The following is a 20,182-nucleotide window of genomic DNA, read 5'->3' as shown; positions in this document are numbered from 1 at the left end:
CCGTTGGCTGAAATTCCTTTGGTTCTACTGACAAGGAAGTTAGTATTTTTGGTTGCCATAGTTTCCGCAAGAAGAGTTTCGGAGCTAGCGGCCTTATCCTGTAAGGAACCATATCTTGTTTTTCATAAGGACAGGGTCGTTCTCCGCCCTCATCCTTCCTTCCTACCGAAGGTCATATCCAGTTTTCATTTGAACCAGGATTTGGTATTACCATCCTTCTTCCCTAAACCTACTTCCAGAAAGGAAGGGTTGCTGCATACCTTGGATATTGTCAGGGCCATGAAGGCCTATCTTAAAGCTACAAAGAAGATCCGGAAAACAGATGTGCTGTTCATTCTACCGGATGGGCCCAAGAAGGGGCAGGCAGCTGCAAAGTCCACCATTTCTAGGTGGATTAAGCAATTAATCACTCAGGCCTACGGCTTGAAAGGGTTGCCTCCTCCAGTATCATTAAAGGCTCATTCTACTAGAGCCATGGGCGCCTCCTGGGCAGCACACCACCAGATCTCTATGGCTCAAGTTTGCAAGGCGGCAACCTGGTCTTCTGTCCACACGTTTACAAAATTCTACCAGTTGGACGTAAGAAGGAATACTGATACTGCCTTCGGGCAGGCAGTGCTGCAGGCTGCAGTTTGAGACCCTCGGATTCCGGGGGCTCCTCTTTTTTGAGTTAAATTTAAAATTTAAAATTATTTTTCTCAACTAAGTTGGATTTATTATGATTTGAGTATATCTCTAAATTAAATCCTTTTTGTCTTGGAGATGTTCTCCCTCCCCTCATTGTAAGCATTGCTTTGGGACATCCCATATAGTAATGAATGCCGCTCTGTGTCCCGTGATGTACGATAAAGAAAAAGAGATTTTTAATACAGCTTACCTGTAAAATCTTTTTCTTGGAGTACATCACGGGACACAGAGCTCCCACCCCTCTTTTTTGAGGACCATTTTGGGAGGCATACTGCTTGCTACAAAACTGAGGTACTCCTCCTATGGGAGGGGGTTATATAGGGAGGGGCATTTCCTGTTTGAGATTGCCAGTGTCTACACCTGAAGGTACTCCATATAACCCATATAGTAATGAATGCCGCTCTGTGTCCCGTGATGTACTCCAAGAAAAAGATTTTACAGGTAAGCTGTATTAAAAATCTCTTTTTTTGGTTACTCATACACCTTGAGAAGTATTTTTGGTTACATGTACACCTTGAGACGTCTTTTTGGTTACTCATACACCTTGAGACGTCTTTTTGGTTACTCATACACCTTGAGACGTCTTTTTGGTTACTCAGTGCCCACCAGTGCTGTCTATCACTGTCCGTCAGTGCCCACCAGTGCTGCCAATCAGTGCTGCCTATTATTGCCCATCAGTGCTGCCAATCAGTGCCCACCAGTGCTGCCAATCAGGGCGTTTAACCATTGTCACTTTATATGTATTTCTAATTATTATTATTATACAGGATTTATATAGCGCCAACAGTTTGCGCAGCGCTTTACATCAGGGAAGACAGTACAGTTACAATACAAATCAATACAGGAGGAATCAGAGGGCCCTGCTATCACATAAAGATTTCAAAAGTCCGATTCCCAGTCACTGTCACAGATCACCTAATGTACTGATCATGTTTATATGAATATGGATTTTTATGTGTAGTTTTAGATTTAAGAAGTTTTTTAAGTCGCGTATTATTTCAAGCAGAGCCACATCCACTATTTAAACACCCCATTCATTTTTGACCCTTCTTCAGTAACTATCCCTGCTCCATCCATCCACCCTCCATCCATTCCCCTAATTCCATCCCGACTCCATCTATTTCCCAGATTCCATCCCGGCTCCATCCATCCCCCTGATCCTTTTTACAGCTCCATCCACCCCCCCCCCAAACACATTTTGGCTCCATCCACCACCACATCCCAGCTCCATCCATTCCCCTGATTTCATCTTGGCTGCATCCATCCCCATGATCCTTTTTACAGCTCCATCCACCCCCCAAACACATCTTGGCTCTATCCACCACCTAGGGTGACCACGTGTCCCAGATTGCCCGGGACAGTCGCGCATTTTGCAGGTCTGTCCCGGGCACATTCATTCCAGGACAATACAGTGTCCCGGGAATGAAACTGACACAGCCACCCCCCGGGCCAATCTGATGCCCCCAAAAGAGGCCGCCACATCACCGCTTTACTCACTGACAGCACTTGTCCTGGCCGGGAATGCCTGGAGGAGCACAATCCCACCCCCTGCTTGTGATTGGAAAAATCATAAATCCCGCCTCTTGTGTCCAATCACTGTGCTGTGATTCGTTATAGCACAAGCTGATTTTTGGGAAGGGAAAGGTGTCCCTAAATGGTAGTTTGGAAATGTGGTCACTCTACCACCACCACATCCCAGCTCCATCCATTACCCTGATGCCATCCTGACTCCATCCATTTCCTTAATTCCATCCCAGCTCTATCCATTCCCCTGATTTCATCTTGGCTGCATCCATCCCCTGATCCTATTACAGCTCCATCCACCCCCCCCCTCCCAAACACATCCCAGCTCCATCCATCCCCCTGATTCCATCCTGGCTCCATCCATTCCCCAAGGGGGGGTGTTTTACCGCACCAGGTGACACCAACCCTAGTGACGCCTCTGATTACATCCAGTACCATTCAGTACTGAAGGACGGTGCCGGAACTGCCCTTGAGACGTCTTTTTGGTTACTCATTGCTCTTTAGCACACTGAAAGGTCTACCATTATTTAGTTAGCCCAGTAACAGAATAAAGTAACCTATAGAAGCCAAGCTTTTCCCTCACGTCTCTTTCAAAGAGATGTACAGTTTCCAACACCATCTAAAACCTCTGTTTGCCTATCAACATGGCAATGTCTGGGCATGATGATAGGCACCCCAGATTCAGGGCATCCCATTTTGGATGGTGGCAAGAGGCATGTATATTGTTCATTATCAGGGCTTGGAGATACTTGATGGGACCTGCACTTTGCTACAATACAAGGTATTTATTTATTCATTGCTTGGAACAGGTGTTGATGGTGCTTGCAGACCACCATGGTACTGTCTGCTTCTAGCTGTGCTCAGTGCAACCTGAATAGTGTCTGTAGTAGACCTTCGGTCTTCTGCCTTTAGGTGTTATGGAATCTGTAAATGATGCTCAATGATTTGCCTAGCACAGTGGGAAAGGGCCTTCCATTTTACGCATTAACATAGCCCGGGGCTTATGTACCCGTTGGTAGCATTGCTGAAAAGGTTTAATGGAACCTTAAGGCAGCAAGTTGGAAGAGTTGACATTTGAGTTGTGCTGAGAAGGAAGCAGACCAGGGATGCGCTCTGCATGTTCATCTGTTTATACCTAACCTAATGCTGTTATCTACCTTCTACGGCCCATCATTTATACCAATGGACATTCCCGCAATTTCCCTTTTACCACTTGACTTTTACATAAATCTAAATTTGCATATAACTGTAATGCCGCGTACAGACGATCGGACATTCCGACAACAAAACCGTGGATACATTTCCAACGGATGTTGGCTCAAACTTGTCTTGCATACACACGGTCACACAAATGTTGTTGGGAATTCCAAACGTCCAGAACGCGGTGACGTACAACATGCACGACCGCACTAGAAAATAGAAGTTCTATGCCAGTCGTGTTAGTAGAAGCTTGGTGAGAGATGATTTGCGCTTTTCAGCGTCATGCTTTTCGGTCTGTTACAGCGTGATGAATGTGCTATCTCCATTACAAACGCTAGTTTTACCAGACCGAGCGCTTCCGTCTCGTCAGAATTGTCCACACACGGTCGGAATTTCTAAGAACGGATTTTTTTGTCGGGAAAATTTGAGAACCAGCTCTCAAATTTTTGTTGCCGGAAATTACGACAGAAAATGTCTGTGGGGGCCTTCTTGTGGTCGAAATTTCCGACAACAAGCTCCCATCGAACATTTGTTGTCAGAAATTCCGAGCGTATGTACGCGGCATAAGACTGCTTATTATTCTGGACACTGACTGTTAATGGCACGCACTTTGAAATTACAGTAAAACCTTGGTTTGGGAGTAACTTGGTTTGAGAAAGTTTTGCAAGACAATCAAAATGTTTTAATACATTTTGCCTTGATATACAAGCGATGTCTTGATATAAGAGTAACGTCATGTCACAACTGAGTATAAAAAAGAGAGGAGTCTCTAAGTGTAGCAATATGGTTACATTTAATGAAGGTACAACATTTAGCTACACTTAGAGAGGTGCCTCTCTTTTCTTTTCTACCCTGTAAAAAAAATGCTTTGATATACAAGTGCTTTGGATTACAAGCATGTTTCTGGAACAAATTATACTCGCAAACCAAGGTATATGTATTTTGTATTGTGAGATGCTCAATTTGAATTGCCTGGATTTGTGATCGGTTTACTTGAGGGCCCATTCAGACTTAAAGTATATTACCAGTTTGGGTGCATTAATGCAACCCATTCATTATAAATGGGCTGCCAAGGCATTGCGTGCAACCCAATTTGTCTTGGCCAGAACTGTATAGTGCATTCTAATGCCATTCCCAATTAATGGCACTACAATAGACCATGTGTTGATGCGTGTTGCGTTGCATAAATCTGAATTGACCCTGTCCAAGCAGCTGGGCCGTGAGGCTTTTCTTTTTGGTTTTGAGGGCGTATTGATATTCCCATCGCACACTTTCCTGGATGTGGGTATAGGAGTAACCGGTGCTGCAGCAACAACCAGCTGGAACTGGAAACATCCCAGATCAAATGCAAATATTCGCCAGCACACCTCGGATTCAATTGCATCCAAATTTTTGTGGACGACTAAGCACATCACAGAAGACATAGTGCAACGTTTCAGAGCTGCGCAGGACCCCTGCATCAGGGATGTGAGAGTGCCTGACAATGGGGTCCTGTGTGGCTCCAAACCGGTGCACTATGTCTTCTGTGATGTGATCATTCTTCAATAAAGATCCGGAAGCAATTGGCGATCCAAGGTGTGCTGGCCAATATGTGAATTTGATCTTTTTGGTCTTGTACCCACTATCCTGTTATTGTTATCTCCCTTCCACCCATATGCATGACCCTTTCGAGGAACATAAGTGTTTACAATCATACCATTTCGTAGTTCCTTTTGATATCTGGATGTACCTCTGTGTTTGCGACTCTGGCCCGCTAAGGCTTTTTCCCTTTTATGATTTGATTGCTGCTCTGCTTTAATTGTACTTGTCTTGTACTTTACAATGCACTTCCTATTTACCTGCCTTGGGTACATACTCTCCCTGTGATTGTGATTTTTTATTTTTTTTGCATAACATGTACTACCTCTAAAGCTGACACCGCTGATCATTCAGTTCTCTCTACTGCTCTAAGCAGAGAGCTGTGACTGTCCGTCACCATCTCACTGCTCTGCCCCTCCAGCACTCACTGGAACGCTGGGCTGTGGAGGGGGCGGAAGGGGCTGCCACAGGTTCTCAGATTGAGCTGGCTGCTGGTCCAGGAATCTGGATGGATCCTGACTGTAGGGGATCTTTCTCGAGTGTGGACCGGCCAAGTGACATCAGCCGGCAGCCAGGTTTAGCCCGCTGTCGACTGAAAACATGTCACTGGAATGCAGACCGAACTAACCTCCTGTTATCCATAAGAGAAGTATAGCCAAAATAGCTTTGGCTTTACTTCTCCTTTAATGAACATTGAAATTAGCTTTGTTATTCACATAGAGAGTACATAGACTTAATCAATAGACTTCCATTATATGAGTTGAGCAATTTGAAAATATGACTAAAATTAAAAAAAAAAGATAATTTCCTTTAATTACAATCCTAATTAAAGGAGTTATAAAGGTACAATTTTGTTTTCTCCCTAAATAGCTTCCTTTACCTTAGTGCAGTCCTCCTTCACTTACCTCATCCTTCCATTTTGCTGTTAAATGTCCTTATTTCTTCTGAGAAATCCTCACTTCCTGTTCTTCTGTCTGTAACTCCACACAGTAATGCAAGGCTTTCTCCCTGGTGTGGAGTGTCGTGCTCGCCCCCTCCCTTGGACTACAGGAGAGTCAGGACCTGTTAGTGGGCGCCTTGACTCTCTTGTAGTCCAAGGGAGGGGGCGAGCACGACACTCCACATCAGGGAGAAAGCCTTGCATTACTGTGTGGAGTTACAGACAGAAGAACAGGAAGTGAGGATTTCTCAGAAGAAATATGGACATTTAAAAGCAAAATGGAAGGATGAGGTAAGTGAAGGAGGACTGCACTAAGGTAAAGGAAGCTATTTAGGAAAATAAATTGTACCTTTACAACCCCTTTAAGCCTATAGAAAACAGTTCCATCGTTCTTTTTAGTTAGCACTGTCAATTTCTTTCTATCTGGCCTTGGAAAGAACACGTCCTTTGCTTGCCCAACCCCCTCCTCCTCCGTACCCATCAATATTCCAGTTTTTCTATATTGCGGTTGCATTTCTCCAGCTTTGAATGGCAGCACGCCATTGAAGGCCACGTTCAATTGGCAGTATTGGAGAGGCCCACATGCCTGCACTTTAGATCTTTTTGAACACAACAAAAGTTTAGTGACCTAGAAATGAATCAATAAAAAGCTATTTTCTATGTGACAAATTGAAGAACTTAAGATTCTCGCAGATGCATTGACTTTAACAGTTCAAGGTGCATTGTTGTTTCTAAAGTTCTCTACACAAACGTGTAATCCTCGGAATGAAGGATTCTACGAGATTGCAGTCATTGCTAGTTCACTACGATATTGCTAAACTCAAGCTTTGGTCTGAGTTAGGAATATTACAAATGTCATTAATGGCAATTGGAGGCAAGTGAGTTCTTAAAATAAAATAAAAAATCGTATTTATGTATCATCCATGTTCCTTACCTTTTTATGTGAGAATGTGCAGTTCTAAACAAGTCTTTGGGCTCATGATACCAGTTTGGCAGCTTAATTCACTAGGAATTGCCAAGACCCTACTGCTCTATTAAAGTGGAGGTTCACCCTAATAGCATGTATATCTGACCAACTCCCTTATATTAGTAACAAGTACTGTCCGCAATTCGTTTTTTTTTTTTTTTTTATGCTGTACGTACCCTGTAATCCATTTTTTCAATCCAGTTCTCCCCGCGGGAGTAGGCGTTTCTATGCCTAGGGGGATTGTCATCTGGGAGGTCACCCAGATGATTGACGTCTGTTCACCCCGGCGGATAAGGCCCCGCCCCCGTATTGCGTAGGCGCGCACGAGTTGCAGGGTTTCCGAAAGAAGCCGAACATGCAGAGCGCCAGGCGCCGTATAGAGCCGACTCACATCTCCGCATGTTCGGCTTTTTGTAAATAACAGTGCTGCCTACCAGTGACCACCAGCGCCACCCACCAGTGGCCACAGTGCCGCCCATCAGAGCCCACAGTGCCGCCCATCAGAGCCCACAGTGCCGCCCATCAGAGCCCACAGTGCCGCCCATCTGAGCCCACAGTGCCGCCCATCTGAGCCCACAGTGCCGCCCATCTGAGCCCACAGTGCCGCCCATCTGAGCCCACAGTGCCGCCCATCTGAGCCCACAGTGCCGCCCATCTGAGCCCACAGTGCCGCCCATCTGAGCCCACAGTGCCGCCCATCTGAGCCCACAGTGCCACCCATCTGAGCCCACAGTGCCACCCATCTGAGCCCACTACCAGTGCTGCCCATCAGTGTCCACTACCAGTGCTGCCCATCAGTGTCCCCTATCTGTGCCTACCAGTGGCGCATCATCAGAGCATATCAATGAAGGAGTAAAATTACCTGTTTGCAAAATTTTATAACAAACTATGAAACATGATTTTTAGGAGATATTCCCCTCGCAATGAGCTGCTGATTGCAGCGGTGCATGCGCAGCGGGGATCCTCGGCGGTAGTGACTACATCGCTGCTCCAGGCAATCACAGCGCCGGAGCGGTGATACCCGGAAGACACGCCAAGGCAAGATGACATCTCCCTCGGCGTGGACCAGGTAAGTTTCCCACACCTCGTTCCAAGGTAAGTATATCATAATGAGCAAGTATGCGTTGCATACTAGCTCATTATGCCTTTTGCCTTTCAGGTGTGTAAAAAAATAAAAAGCTGCTGCGGGTATACAACTGCTTTAAGATTATTTTTCCTTGACTAGCCCGAGTAAGCACCCTGGTAGTTTGCATGGCCAGAGGGTCAGGCAATAAGTGCCATGGGGCAGAAGGTTGGAAACCAGTGATCTCAGTTGTTCCTTGTGACGCAGTTTTATTTTATGTATTCGTTTATTGAAAGGTGCTTTAAAATAAAATACCTTGTTGCAGTTGCTTATGGTTCAGCTTGAACGTTTTGTGCAGCCCCTGATTAAATAGCTTTGAGCATTAAAAATGAGGTTCATACAGGCAGCCGGAGTCTGTGTTCTGAGAACAGCCTCGGCTTGTGGCTGCTAATCACCCTGCATAATATCTCTGTTGTTAAAATGTGGTAATTAGGGTTTCACAGGTGTTGTTACCAAAAGGAAAAAAAAAGGTTTCCCTTGGGAAGCGAAGTGTGAACTATACAATATTAAAACAAGACACTGTTTAATAGTATATCATACCTGTGTGCTTAAAATACACTTATATTTTCATGTGTACCATCCTAACAAACCTTGTGAACTTCAAATTAGCTTGTTTGTGAGTTTGCTTTAATATTCGAAAACACTTAGGAATAATTGTAATGCATTTAGTGGTGGCAGTAGTGGTGGCCATTTGTTAAGATAACGTTCTCTCTCTCTCTATATACCGTATTTTCCGGCGTATAAGACGACCCCCTAATTTTCCAGGAAAAATGTTGATTTTGGGATATACTCACTGTATAAGACTACCCCCTTCTTACTAGTCTTTCTGGAAGCTGAGGGGTAGCCAGAACCGCTGACAGAAACAGGCTTTTTCAAATCTCACTGTGCCATTACATTACATTCCTCACTGTGCCATTACATTACTTGTCCCTCACTGTGCCATCACTTGCCCCTCACTGTACCATCACTTGCCCCTCACTTGCCTCTCACTGTGTCATCACTTGTCCCTCACTGTGCCATCACTTGCCCCTCACTGTACCATCACTTGCCCCTCACTGTACCATCACTTGCCCCTCACTTGCCTCTCACTGTGTCATCACTTGCCCCTCTCTGTGCCATCACTTGCCCATGTGTAGGAGAAGGAATGCCCCCCCCCCCTGACAAGGGTACTTTGTAGAATAACCTAGTTACATTGGTGGATAATGGGATAACCATATTACATTGGTGGATAGTGGGATAACCATATTACATTGGTGGATAGTGGGATAACCATATTACATTGGTGGATAGTGGGATAACCATATTACATTGGTGGATAGTGGTATAACCATATTACATTGGTGGTAAGTGCTGGGAAGGTGCTTTACATGAGCGATCTGTATGATAATCAAGTTACATTGGTGGTAAGAAGAAGTAATACCCCATCACTTGCCCCCCACTGTGCCTGACCGCAAACACTCACTTTTTTTTCCAGCGGTGACAGTCTTCATGCTGCGAGCGCGAGCATCAATGATTTGAAAGCCGCGCCTTCTCTTCAGAGTGTTCTGTAATAGGAGGAACATAAATCTTCCCAGCAGCGCCTCTGTTCTGTTTTCCGCCTATCACGGACGTCTTCTCATCTCGTCTGAGGATGAGAAGGCATCTGTGATAGGAGAAACACAGAACAGAGGCGCTGCTGGGAAGATTTGTGTTCCTCCTATCACAGAACACTCTGAAGAGAAGGCGCGGCTTTCAAATCATTCACGCTCGCAGCACGGGAGACTGTCACCGCTGGGGAAAAAAAGTGAGTACTGAGACCGTACCCGGCGTATAAGACGACCCCCGACTTTGGATGCATGTTTTTGCATCCAGAAAGTTGTCTTATACGCCGGAAAATACGGTATATATATATTAAAAGAAGCCCTTTAGGCCCCTTTCACACGGACGGATAGAATGGTGCTTTTATCTGCAGATTTTACTGCAGCTAGAAGCACACAATGCTTTCCTATGACATCATTCACACACTACGGTTACCTGCGGTTTTGTTACCCGCGGTTTTGTGCGGATAGAAAAAATAGAACTGGATGTGTCCAGCTGCGAAATTTCGCAGCTATCGGCATATAACCGCAGGTAACCGCAGTGCACTGTGTCAGCTGCATTTGGTATGAATCTTGAGGGAGAACTCCAAGCCAAATTTCAAATAAAAAAACGGCATGTGTACCCCCTACAGGAGCAGGGTTTTTAAAGTAATTTATTAGTCAGCTCCGGGCCCCCCCCCTCTCTTTTACGAGGGGGGGTCTGCTTCTTCGATGTCTTCTGCGGGGGGGGGGGGGGTCCCGGTCTTCACCGCCGTCTGGTTCTCTTCCGCTGGGGGGCGCTTTCTTCTTTAGCTCTTTTACAGCGGCCACCCTCCCGGACTTCTTCAACGTCTTCTGCCGGGGGGTGCCCGGGCTTCTGTCGCCTTCTGCCTTCTTCTCTTCTTCTTCGATGTTGATACGTAGCTTCCTCCCGCTGTAATGCCGTGTGCGCGGCTCGCACTGATTTATATAGGCCTCTTATGAAATAACAGTCCCATCATGCTCCTGGTGCATGATGACGTCGAAGAAGCCCCGGAGGGGGCCGCTGTGAAAGAGCTAAAGAAGAAAGCGCCCCCCCGGCGGAAGAGAACCAGACGGCGGTGAAGACCGGGACCCCCCCCCCGCAGAAGACATCGAAGAAGCAGGCCCCCCCTTGTAAAAGAGCTAAAGAAGAGAGGGGGGGCCCTGGAGCTGACTAATAAATTACTTTAAAAACCCTGTGTAGTGTGTTTTTTAAAAAAAATATTCTGCCAGGTGAATAGCTAGGGGTACGATGTACCCCATACTCATTCACCTAGGGTGGGGGGCTGGCATTTGGGGGTCCCCTTATTATAGGAGGCTCCCGGATTCCGATAAGCTCCCCTCCCGCCGACCCCGACAACCAACGGCCAGGGTTGTCGGGAAGAGGCCCTGTCCTCATCAACATGGGGACAGGTGCTTTGGGGTGGGGGGCCACAGCGCGCCCCCCTGCCCTAAAGCACCTACCCCCCATGTTGAGGGCATACGGCCTGGCACGGTTAAGGAGGGAAACACTCGCTCGTCCCCACCCCTTTCCTGACCGGCCGAGCTGCTGCTCGGATATGGGTCTGGTATGGATTTTGGGATGAACCCCACACCGGTTTTTCGGCGTACGGGGGTTCTCAAAATCCATAGCAGACCCAAGGGCCTGGTATGCTCCTGTAGGGGGAACCCATGCCGGTTTTTTATTTGAAATTTGGCGTGGAGTTCCCCCTCAAGGTTCATACCAAACACGGTGCTTGGTATTGGCAGGGATCCAAGTCAGATTCCCGTTCAATATCGTGCTGCGGCTAAACGCAACCACAGCTAAAAACACTGTACAAATGCAGCTAATCGCTGTGCCTGGAGTCTTGAATTCCAGCAAAACATAAACATGCGTTTAGCTGCGGCAAAACAGCCGTCCGTGTGAAAGTGGCCTTAGAGGTTTTTTAGAGAACAAACGGCATCATGAAGGACAAGAAGCGCACAAGACAGGTCAGGGATAAAGTTGTGGAGAAGTTTTAAAGCAGGGTTAAGTTATAAAAAAAAAAGTATGGCACAACTGCAAACCTACCAAGACATGGCCGTCCACCTAAACCAACAGTCCAGCCAAGGAGAGCATTTTTCGGAGAAGAAGCCAAGTGGCCCATGGTAACTCTGGAGGAGCTGCAGAGATCCACAACTCCTGGTGGAAAAATCTGTCGAGACTGAACTGTTAGGCCCCATACACACGAGAGGATTTATCCGCGAATACGGTCCAGCGGACCGTTTCCGCGGATAAATCCTCTCGAGGCTTTCAGCAGATTTTAATGCGATAGAGTGTACTCACAATCGCATTGAAATCCGCGCCGAAATCCTCTGGCAATGACGTGTCGCGCCGTCGCCGCGATTATGACGCGGCGACGTGCGCAACGCTGTCATATAAGGAATTCCACGCATGCGTCGAATCATTACGACGCATGCGGGGGATCCCTTCGGACGGATGGATCCGGTGAGTCTATACAGACCAGCGGATCCATCCGTTGGGATGGATTCCAGCAGATAGATTTGTTTGGCATGTCAGCAAATATTCGATCTGCTGGAATCCATCCCAGGGGAGAAATATCCGCGGAAACAGATCCGCTGGAGTGTACACACCATAGGATCTATCCGCTGAAACCCATTTGCTGGGATTTTTCAGCGGATGGATTCTATCGTGTGTATGGTGCCTAAGTGTCTGAAAAAGAGTTGGGATTGGGGCGGAGGTCCATCTTCCAGCAGGACAACGACCCTAAACATACAGCCAGAGCTACAATGCAATGGTTTAGATCAAAGCATATTCATATGTTAGAATGGCCCAGTCAAAGTCCAGACCTAAATCCAATTGAGAATCTGTGGCAAGACTTAAAAATTGCTGTTCACAGACAAATTACACTCTCTAGATGTGCAAAGCTGGTAAATACATACCCAAAAAGACTTGCAGCTGTAATTGCAGCAAAAGGTGGTTCTACAAAGTATTGACTCAGGGGGGCTGAATACAAATGCACACCACACTTTTCACATATTTATTTTGTAAATTTTGAAAACCTTTATCATTTTCCTTCCACTTTACAATTATGTGCCACTTTGTGTTGGTCTATCACATAAAATCCCAATAAAAATACATTTATGTTTTTGGTTTTGACATAACAAAATGTGGAAAATTTCAAGGGGTATTACCGTATATACTCGAGTATAAGACGAGATTTTCAGCCCTTTTTTTGGGCTGAAAATGTCCCCCTCGGCTTATACTCGAGTCAGTGTACCTGGAAATATTGAGAGGCTGCAGGCGTCCATCGTTTAAAACTCGCGGTCTCCTCTTGTCCCTTTCGTGATAGGCGGAACTCTGTCTGCTGAGAAACGCCTATAACGAACGTTCTCTCATTCTCACCCATCCCAGCAGACACTGTGTTCAGTGTTCCGCCAGTCAAGGACGCCTTTTCATCCTCGGACAAGAGGATGTCCGTGATTGGCGGAACACTGAACACAGTGTCTGCTGGGAAACTGAGTCAGAGGATGAGAGAACGTCCATGATAGGCGGAACTGTGTCAGCTGCCTATCGCGGAAGGGACCAGAAGGAGACTGCGAGTTTTAAACACTGAATGGATGCCCGCAGCCTCTCAATTTCAGGTACAGTGACGACGGGCACAGTGAGGATGGACACCATGAGCTTGCAATGGGCACAGTGAGGCGTGCAAATGGGCTGTTGAGCCTCTTTTCCTCTTACAGTAGCTGCTGCATTCTCACCGTAGGCTTATACACGAGTCAATACGTTTTCCCAGTTTTTTGTGGTAAAATTAGGTGCCTCGTCTTATATTGGGGTCGGCTTATACTCGAGTATATACGGTAATTCTTTTTCAAGGCAATGTACTTGGGCCAGTTTAGACAGGATCTAGTTAACCTACCAGCATGTGTTTTTTTTTTTTTTTGCTATAATAAATATCCCCAGAAAAGCTATACATTTTTTTTTTTTTCCCTCATTTTAGGCCGATATGTATTTTTCTACATATTTTTGGTAAAAAAACACGCAATAAGCGTATTGATTGGTTTTCACAAAAGTTATAGTGTCTACAAACTAAGGGATCGTTTTATGCCATTTTTATTGTTTTATTTTTATAATTGCGGCGATCTGCGATTTTTATCGTGACTGCGACATTATGGCAGACACATCGGACACTTTTGATGCTATTTTATGGGCGATTGTCATTTATACAGCAATCAGTGCTATAAAAATGCACTGATTACTGTGTAAATGACACTGGCAGGGAAGGGGTTAAACACTAGGGGGCGAGGAAGGGGTTAAGTGTGTCCTAGGGAGTGATTCTAACTGTGTGGGGGCTGGGCTACATGTGACATGACACTGATCACTGCTCCCGATGTCATAAGACAGAACAGGGGGATGCCTTGTTTACACACGCACCCCCCCCGTTCCACAGCTCTGTGACACGATCGTGGGACACCGGCGGACATAGAGTCCGTGGGTCCCACGTCCACGGTCACGGAGCTTGCAGCAGGGGCGCACGTGCGCCCGCACGGCAGCAAATTAATTGCAACGTACCTGTATGTTGCTTTGTGCAGCCGTGCCTTTCTGCCGACGTATATGTACTGGCTGTGGTCGGCAAGTGGTTAAAAAAATTAAAGAAGAAAAGTACTGAGTGCCTGCCTATGTTGAAGCAACCCTGTCAGGTTAAGCAATAGATGAAAGGACCCTGTGATAGAAGAGCTTTTATACTGGTCTCCCTGGAGGTCCATGTTTCCCACCTTCTTTCTGAAAGACTGTTTGGTCTCTGATATTTACAGGAGTGTCAGATGCCTGTGTCCCCGGCTGGATGCCATGGTTCCATTCCCTATACCTTACATCACTTACGATTCCTCTGGTGATATAGGGATCAGTGGATAAAACCACAGTTCATGGTGGAGAACACAGGCACTGAAATCTTTGGAGTGGTCGAATGCTATAGAGTTTTAAAGGGGTTGTAAAGGAATTTTTTTTTTTTTCATAATAAGCATCCTTTACCTGCAGACATTCCTCTTTTCACTTCCTCATTGTTCGTTTTTGCTCAGAAGTTGCTCTATTTCTTCTCTGTTCTGTTCACTTCCTGCTTGTCTGATTTTTACTCACCACCGTGAAGGGAGGCTTTACTTGCGTGGTCAGTGACGTGCTCACCCCCTCCTGGGAACTACATCTGTGCGGCAGAACGCTCTCTACGTGTTAGAGACTTCAAGGAGGTGTGAATTACTGGGCGTGCCGCAATGCATACTGGGAAATGTAGTTCTTGCATGAACAAGCGCCGCAAACCAGGAAGTGAATGAGTGAACAGAAACTAGAACGCCGGAGGTGATATAGATGAAGGAATTTAATAGGCATTTACTCTTTTTTTTAACTGAATCATTACACTATTCTGTCTGTCTACCTTGCAGACATTAATTTTAGGCAAAAAAATGTTTTCCTTTACAACTCCTTTAAAGGAGGGTGCCAAACAGCTGCTGACAAGGCCTCTGCTTTTGCAATCATACTGGAAAAAATAACATTAAATGTCCAGTTCACTTCTAGTTAGAGCTGCACGATTAAAAAATCGAGATCTTGATTTAACCCCCTCAGGATCTTAATACAGCATTCGCCCGATTCAGTGCAGAGATTTCTCTGCTCACAGCTGGCAGCTGTCTAAAAAAAATACCAGGCAGCCTGGCAAGTTTATCACAACATCGCTTCCTTGGAAACAAAGATAAACAAATGTACGTTTTTTTTTTTTTACCTGCAAAAAAAATGGGAATTTATTTGTTTTGTTTTATTTTTATTTTTTAAAGGTGAATTTATCTTTCAAATTCTACATGCATTTCCCTACCATACCTTTTATGCATATTTATACTCCGTACTGTTATACTGTTTTATATGTTAAGTATTGTTCAAACCAAACTTTCATTTTAATCATTCTGACCCTTTAATGTGGGAGTTAGCATATTCATATTTTTTTGCTATCATCAAATCTTTTAGCTATTTTCCATATTTAATCTTCGGTATGTAATCGTCAAGCTCTAAGTAACACCTTTTTACTGTTAAATGTATATTGCATTTTACACATATAATTGCATTTGGAAAATTGGGCACCATTTCTAGCAACTATTAATGTTGTTGACAGTAGCTTTGCAAACAAAATGTCATTGTGAATCGCTCTGAAGCGTTGAAGGGTGAGGCTGTATTAAAAGCGGCACGCACAAATCTCTTGTCATTTTGCATTATGTCTTCTAGGACTCAGTCCTATATTTATATTACTGTATATGCGAATACCAATTTTTATCAGTATGCACCGCCACAAATGTGTGCATAGTTCCAGTTAAAAAAAATTTAAGGAAATATCTATTCAATTAAAAAATGTTGTTATTTTAATAGTTATTCCTCTAGATATAAACGGGAAGTTTAGCAGCTTTGTCAAAATCCCCACACACACACACACACAATCTCACACACACACACAATCACACACACACACAATCACACACAATATTACCAAAAGTATTGGGACGCCTGCCTTTACACATGCATATACTTTAATGGCATCCCAAGCTTAGTCTGTTGGGTTTACTATTCAGTTTACTCACCCTTTGCAGCTATAACCGCTTCAACTCTTCGGAGAAGGTTGTCCTCAAGGTTTAGGAGGGTGTCTATGGGAATCTTTGACCATTCTTCCAGAAGCGCATTTGTGAGGTCAGGCACTGATGTTGAATGAGAAGGCCTGGCTCACAATCTCTGCTCTAATTCATCCCAAAGATGTTCCATCGAGTTGAAGTCAGAACTTTGTTCAGGCCAGTCAAGTTCCTACACCCCAAACTCGCTCATCCATGTCTTTATGGACCTTGTGTGTGCACCTGGACGACGTCACAACGTCACGTACGGTGAAACGCTTCGTGCTGACTTCATTGTACCTTTCGCAATCCCAGAAGTGCGGGTGTCCTGTGGATATACCGGCAGGGAAAGCTTTTTATGTCTAGCACTATGATTTTACCTTCTATGTAAGTGCAATCTCATATATTTAATAAATGTTATTTAAGATTTTATGCTATTGGAGCATTTTCTCTTCTATGTATCGGAATATACTATAATGAGCTGATGTGTGGCGAGGTACTATCACTAGATCATGTGTCTGTTGTAGGGGGGGTTTGGTCCTATACCTGGATGAACTATGATTGGATATTTGTCTTTAAACCTTCACGACCTTTCTAGAGATAGAGGGTCGTGTATAGTGGGTAAGCCAGAAAACACAAACCTCATCGTTGGTGCCGGCTCACACAGGGGCAACACGACTTCCAGCGCGACTTTGCGAGATGACTTCAGCGTGACTTGGAGCAACTTACAATGCAACTCCTCCAGGACAGGCGACTTTGCCAGTGGCCAATCAAACAATAATCAGCTGTGGGAGGGAGGAGTTTGCCTGAGAAAACTATTTTCTCTTCCTGTAAAGTTGCGTCAGCTAAGACAGTGATCTGACTTTGGAGGCAACTTCCATTGAAATCAATGGGTACAAGTTGCCTTGAAGTTGTACAGGAATCTTTTCTGAAGTCGGAGCGACTTCAGAAGTGTACACTAAGACGGCTTTCATTCACTTCAATGGAAATTCTCATGTCGCGTGACTTGGGGCGACTCAAGTCGGATCCCAAGTAGCTGTAGTGGGAACCAACACTAAGCAACTTTCCCCTAATCAGGGCTTGGAACAAAGGAACAAAGATTTGAAAAGGACTCAAACATCATATCAAAAACCAGAGGAAGCTGTATTAAGAATCTTTAATGACTCTGTGATGCTCCTTTAGAAACCTCGGGCATATACTGCCACTGACCACAGATAAAGTCTAACTCCACATTTAATGTCCCTTTAAATCATTTGTTTGGGTCAAAATAGCCCAAACTGTTTACTACTCTAACAGGTGGGCCAGCTTGGCCCAAATGAACTATTTAAAGGGGCATTAAACATGGAGTTGGGCTTTAATCACTTCAGCCTCGAAAGATTTTACCCCCTTCCTGACCAGAGCACTTTTTGCAATTCAGCACTGCGAATTGAGATCGTGAGACGTTGCACCCATAGAAAATGTACGTCCTTTTTTTCCCCACAAATAGATTTCTTTTAGTGGTATTTGATCACCTCTGCGATTTTTGCGCTATAAACAAAAGAGCGACAATTTTGAAAAAAATTAAATTTTTTACTATAATAAATATCCCCAAAAATAGAACAATTGTTTTCCTTAGTTTAGGCCGATATGTTTTCTTCTACATATTTTTGGTAAAAAAAAAAACACAATTTTTTTAAATTTTTTTTATGGTTGAACTGGATGGACTTTCAACCTGAAAACTATGTAATAAGCGTATATTGATTTGTTTTGTGCAAAAGTTATAGCCTCTACAAAATAAGGGATAGTTTTATGGCATTTTTATTATACATTTTATTTTTTTTACTAGTAATGGCGATGATCTGCGTTTTTTATCATGACTGCGACATTATGGTCCTATACCTGGATGAACTATGATTGGATATTGTCTTAAGCCTTCACGACCTTTCTAGAGATAGAGGGTCATGTATAGTGGGTAAGCCAGAAAACGCAAACCTCATCGTTGCCCCTGTGTGAACCGGCACCAACACAACTTCCAGCATGACTTTGCGAGATGACTTCAGCGTGACTTGGAGCAACTTACAACGCGACTTTAAGTCGCCTCCAGGACAGGCGACTTTGCCAGTGGCCAATCAAACAATAATCAGCTGTGGGAGGGAGGAGTTTGCCTGAGAAAACTATTTTCTCTTCCTGTAAAGTTGCTTTAGGGACCATTGTCTTTTTATACAGCGATCAGTGCTATAAAAATGAACTGATTACTAAGTAAATGAGACTGTCAGGAAAGAGATTGAACACTAGAGGGCGATGAAGGGGTAAGGTGTGTCCTAGTAATGTGTTCTAACTGTGGGTGGGGGATGGACTACCAGTGACACGACGGTGATCATTGCCCCCAATGACGGTGAGCAGTAGATTCCTGTCATGTCACTAGACAGAACAGGGAAATGCCTTGTTTACATAGGCATTTCCCCATTCTCCCTCTCCTGACCGCAATCGCGGGCCGCCGGCGAACATCGAATTCTCGGGACCCGCGAACACACTCCCAAGGCACACGGCGGGCGCACGCCCACTGGGCAGCAAATTCAAAGCGACGTACAGGTACACCCATTTCCCTGCCCGCGCCATTCTGCCGCTGTATATTGGCGTGCGGTGATTGGGAAGTGGAAGATTCCTAATACAGTTGAGGTTTTAGTCCTTTTTAAAGTGGTTCTAAAGGCAGAAGGTTTTTTACCATAATGCTTACCTAGACCCCCCCCCTCCCATGCTTACCTAGACCCCCCCCCTCCCCTGCTCCCGAAACAAAAAAGTTGTATTTTTTTTTAATAGTTGAATTGTAAACTAATAAAATCTTCTTGGACTCTTTCTCCCTATGATCTGGTGCCCAGTTGTGTATTTTTCTCATTCTCATTCTCTGACACCCATTGAGAGGGTTGCTCTGGGAGCTGCAACACCAAGCCTGTGGGCTTATCTCAAAACTTCCTACATTTGATTGTTAGAATAAATATAAGAATCCCGGCACCTATCAAACTTTATTTTTTTCTCTGGTCATATGCCCTGCCAGTCATGTGACTGTGCACTTCTCCTTATGGAGCGTTCTATGAGAATGACACCTCAGCCCTACACCATGGCCTAGATTTTATGAATGAGTTGTAGAATACAGGCATAGTGTTGGGTAAACTCTACCGTGTTCTCCATTTTAAATACAACGCTATGTGGTTGATTTAGTAAAGGCAAATGGACTGTAAACTTTTCAATTGCAGTTGCACTCATTTTCCCCAGAGATTAGTGAATGTGGTGAAGCTACAATTTTTAAAGAATGTGGAAGTGCCGAATCTGCCTCTTCATCTTTCGCGGTAGATTCTCTTCCTCCTCCTACACTCGGTTTCTTCTTGTGAATGGGGCACGCTGCATTCTGGGAACTGTGTGTATCCCAGAAAGCAGCCGGCCCATTGACAAAGAGCCGCGCTGCTCGCACATGCGCACTAGGTAACGGGCAGTGAAGCCGCACGGCTTCACTGCCTGTTTCCCTTACTGTTGATGGCGGCGCTTGGAGCTGCCAGGATCGAGGATTGGCCTCAGCGGGGGCCGACATCGCTGGTGACTAGGACAGGTAAGTGTCCTTATTAAAAGTCAGCAGCTACAGTGTTGGCAGCTGCTGACTTATTTATTTTTTACCGGAGCTCCGCTTTAATGGTCCTTCGATACGCTATAAAGATATATCTTGTGACTTCAGTCCATTCTGTGCTAGTGTGGGGTGGCCTAAAGCTTACTTGTGAGTTATGTGTTAATATATCACTTGTCTGTTCACAGAGGAAGATACATACGGCACATACTCCAATCTTCTACTGAAGTATTTTGTGGCAGAAGGAGTAGTCAATGGACATGAGATTTTTGTTGCTTCCGCCAGTGAGGATCCACAGATGACACTAAAGGTATTCTTTGCTCTTTATATTTGTGTATTACCAGAGCTTTTTTTCTCAGAAAATAGGTGCAGG

The 20,182-nt window shown here is 44.9% G+C and overlaps 1 protein-coding gene across 2 annotated transcripts in view; it reads left to right on the top strand.

Annotated features, from left to right (window-relative positions):
• ELP4 (elongator acetyltransferase complex subunit 4) overlaps nucleotides 1-20,182 on the top strand; it is a 372,514-nt gene that overhangs the window by 40,063 nt on the left and 312,269 nt on the right. For both annotated transcript variants that reach the window (XM_040328325.1, XM_040328324.1), the window contains exon 3: nucleotides 19,998-20,119. In XM_040328325.1, coding sequence (XP_040184259.1) covers nucleotides 19,998-20,119 — 122 coding nt within the window. The remainder of the gene's footprint in view (nucleotides 1-19,997; nucleotides 20,120-20,182) is intronic.

Source organism: Rana temporaria, chromosome 11 (genome assembly GCF_905171775.1).
Source record: "Rana temporaria chromosome 11, aRanTem1.1, whole genome shotgun sequence".
Classification (NCBI taxonomy): Eukaryota; Metazoa; Chordata; class Amphibia; order Anura; family Ranidae; genus Rana; species Rana temporaria.
The sequence above is the reverse complement of the archived record's forward strand: the minus strand, read 5'-3'. Positions and strand labels throughout refer to the sequence as shown.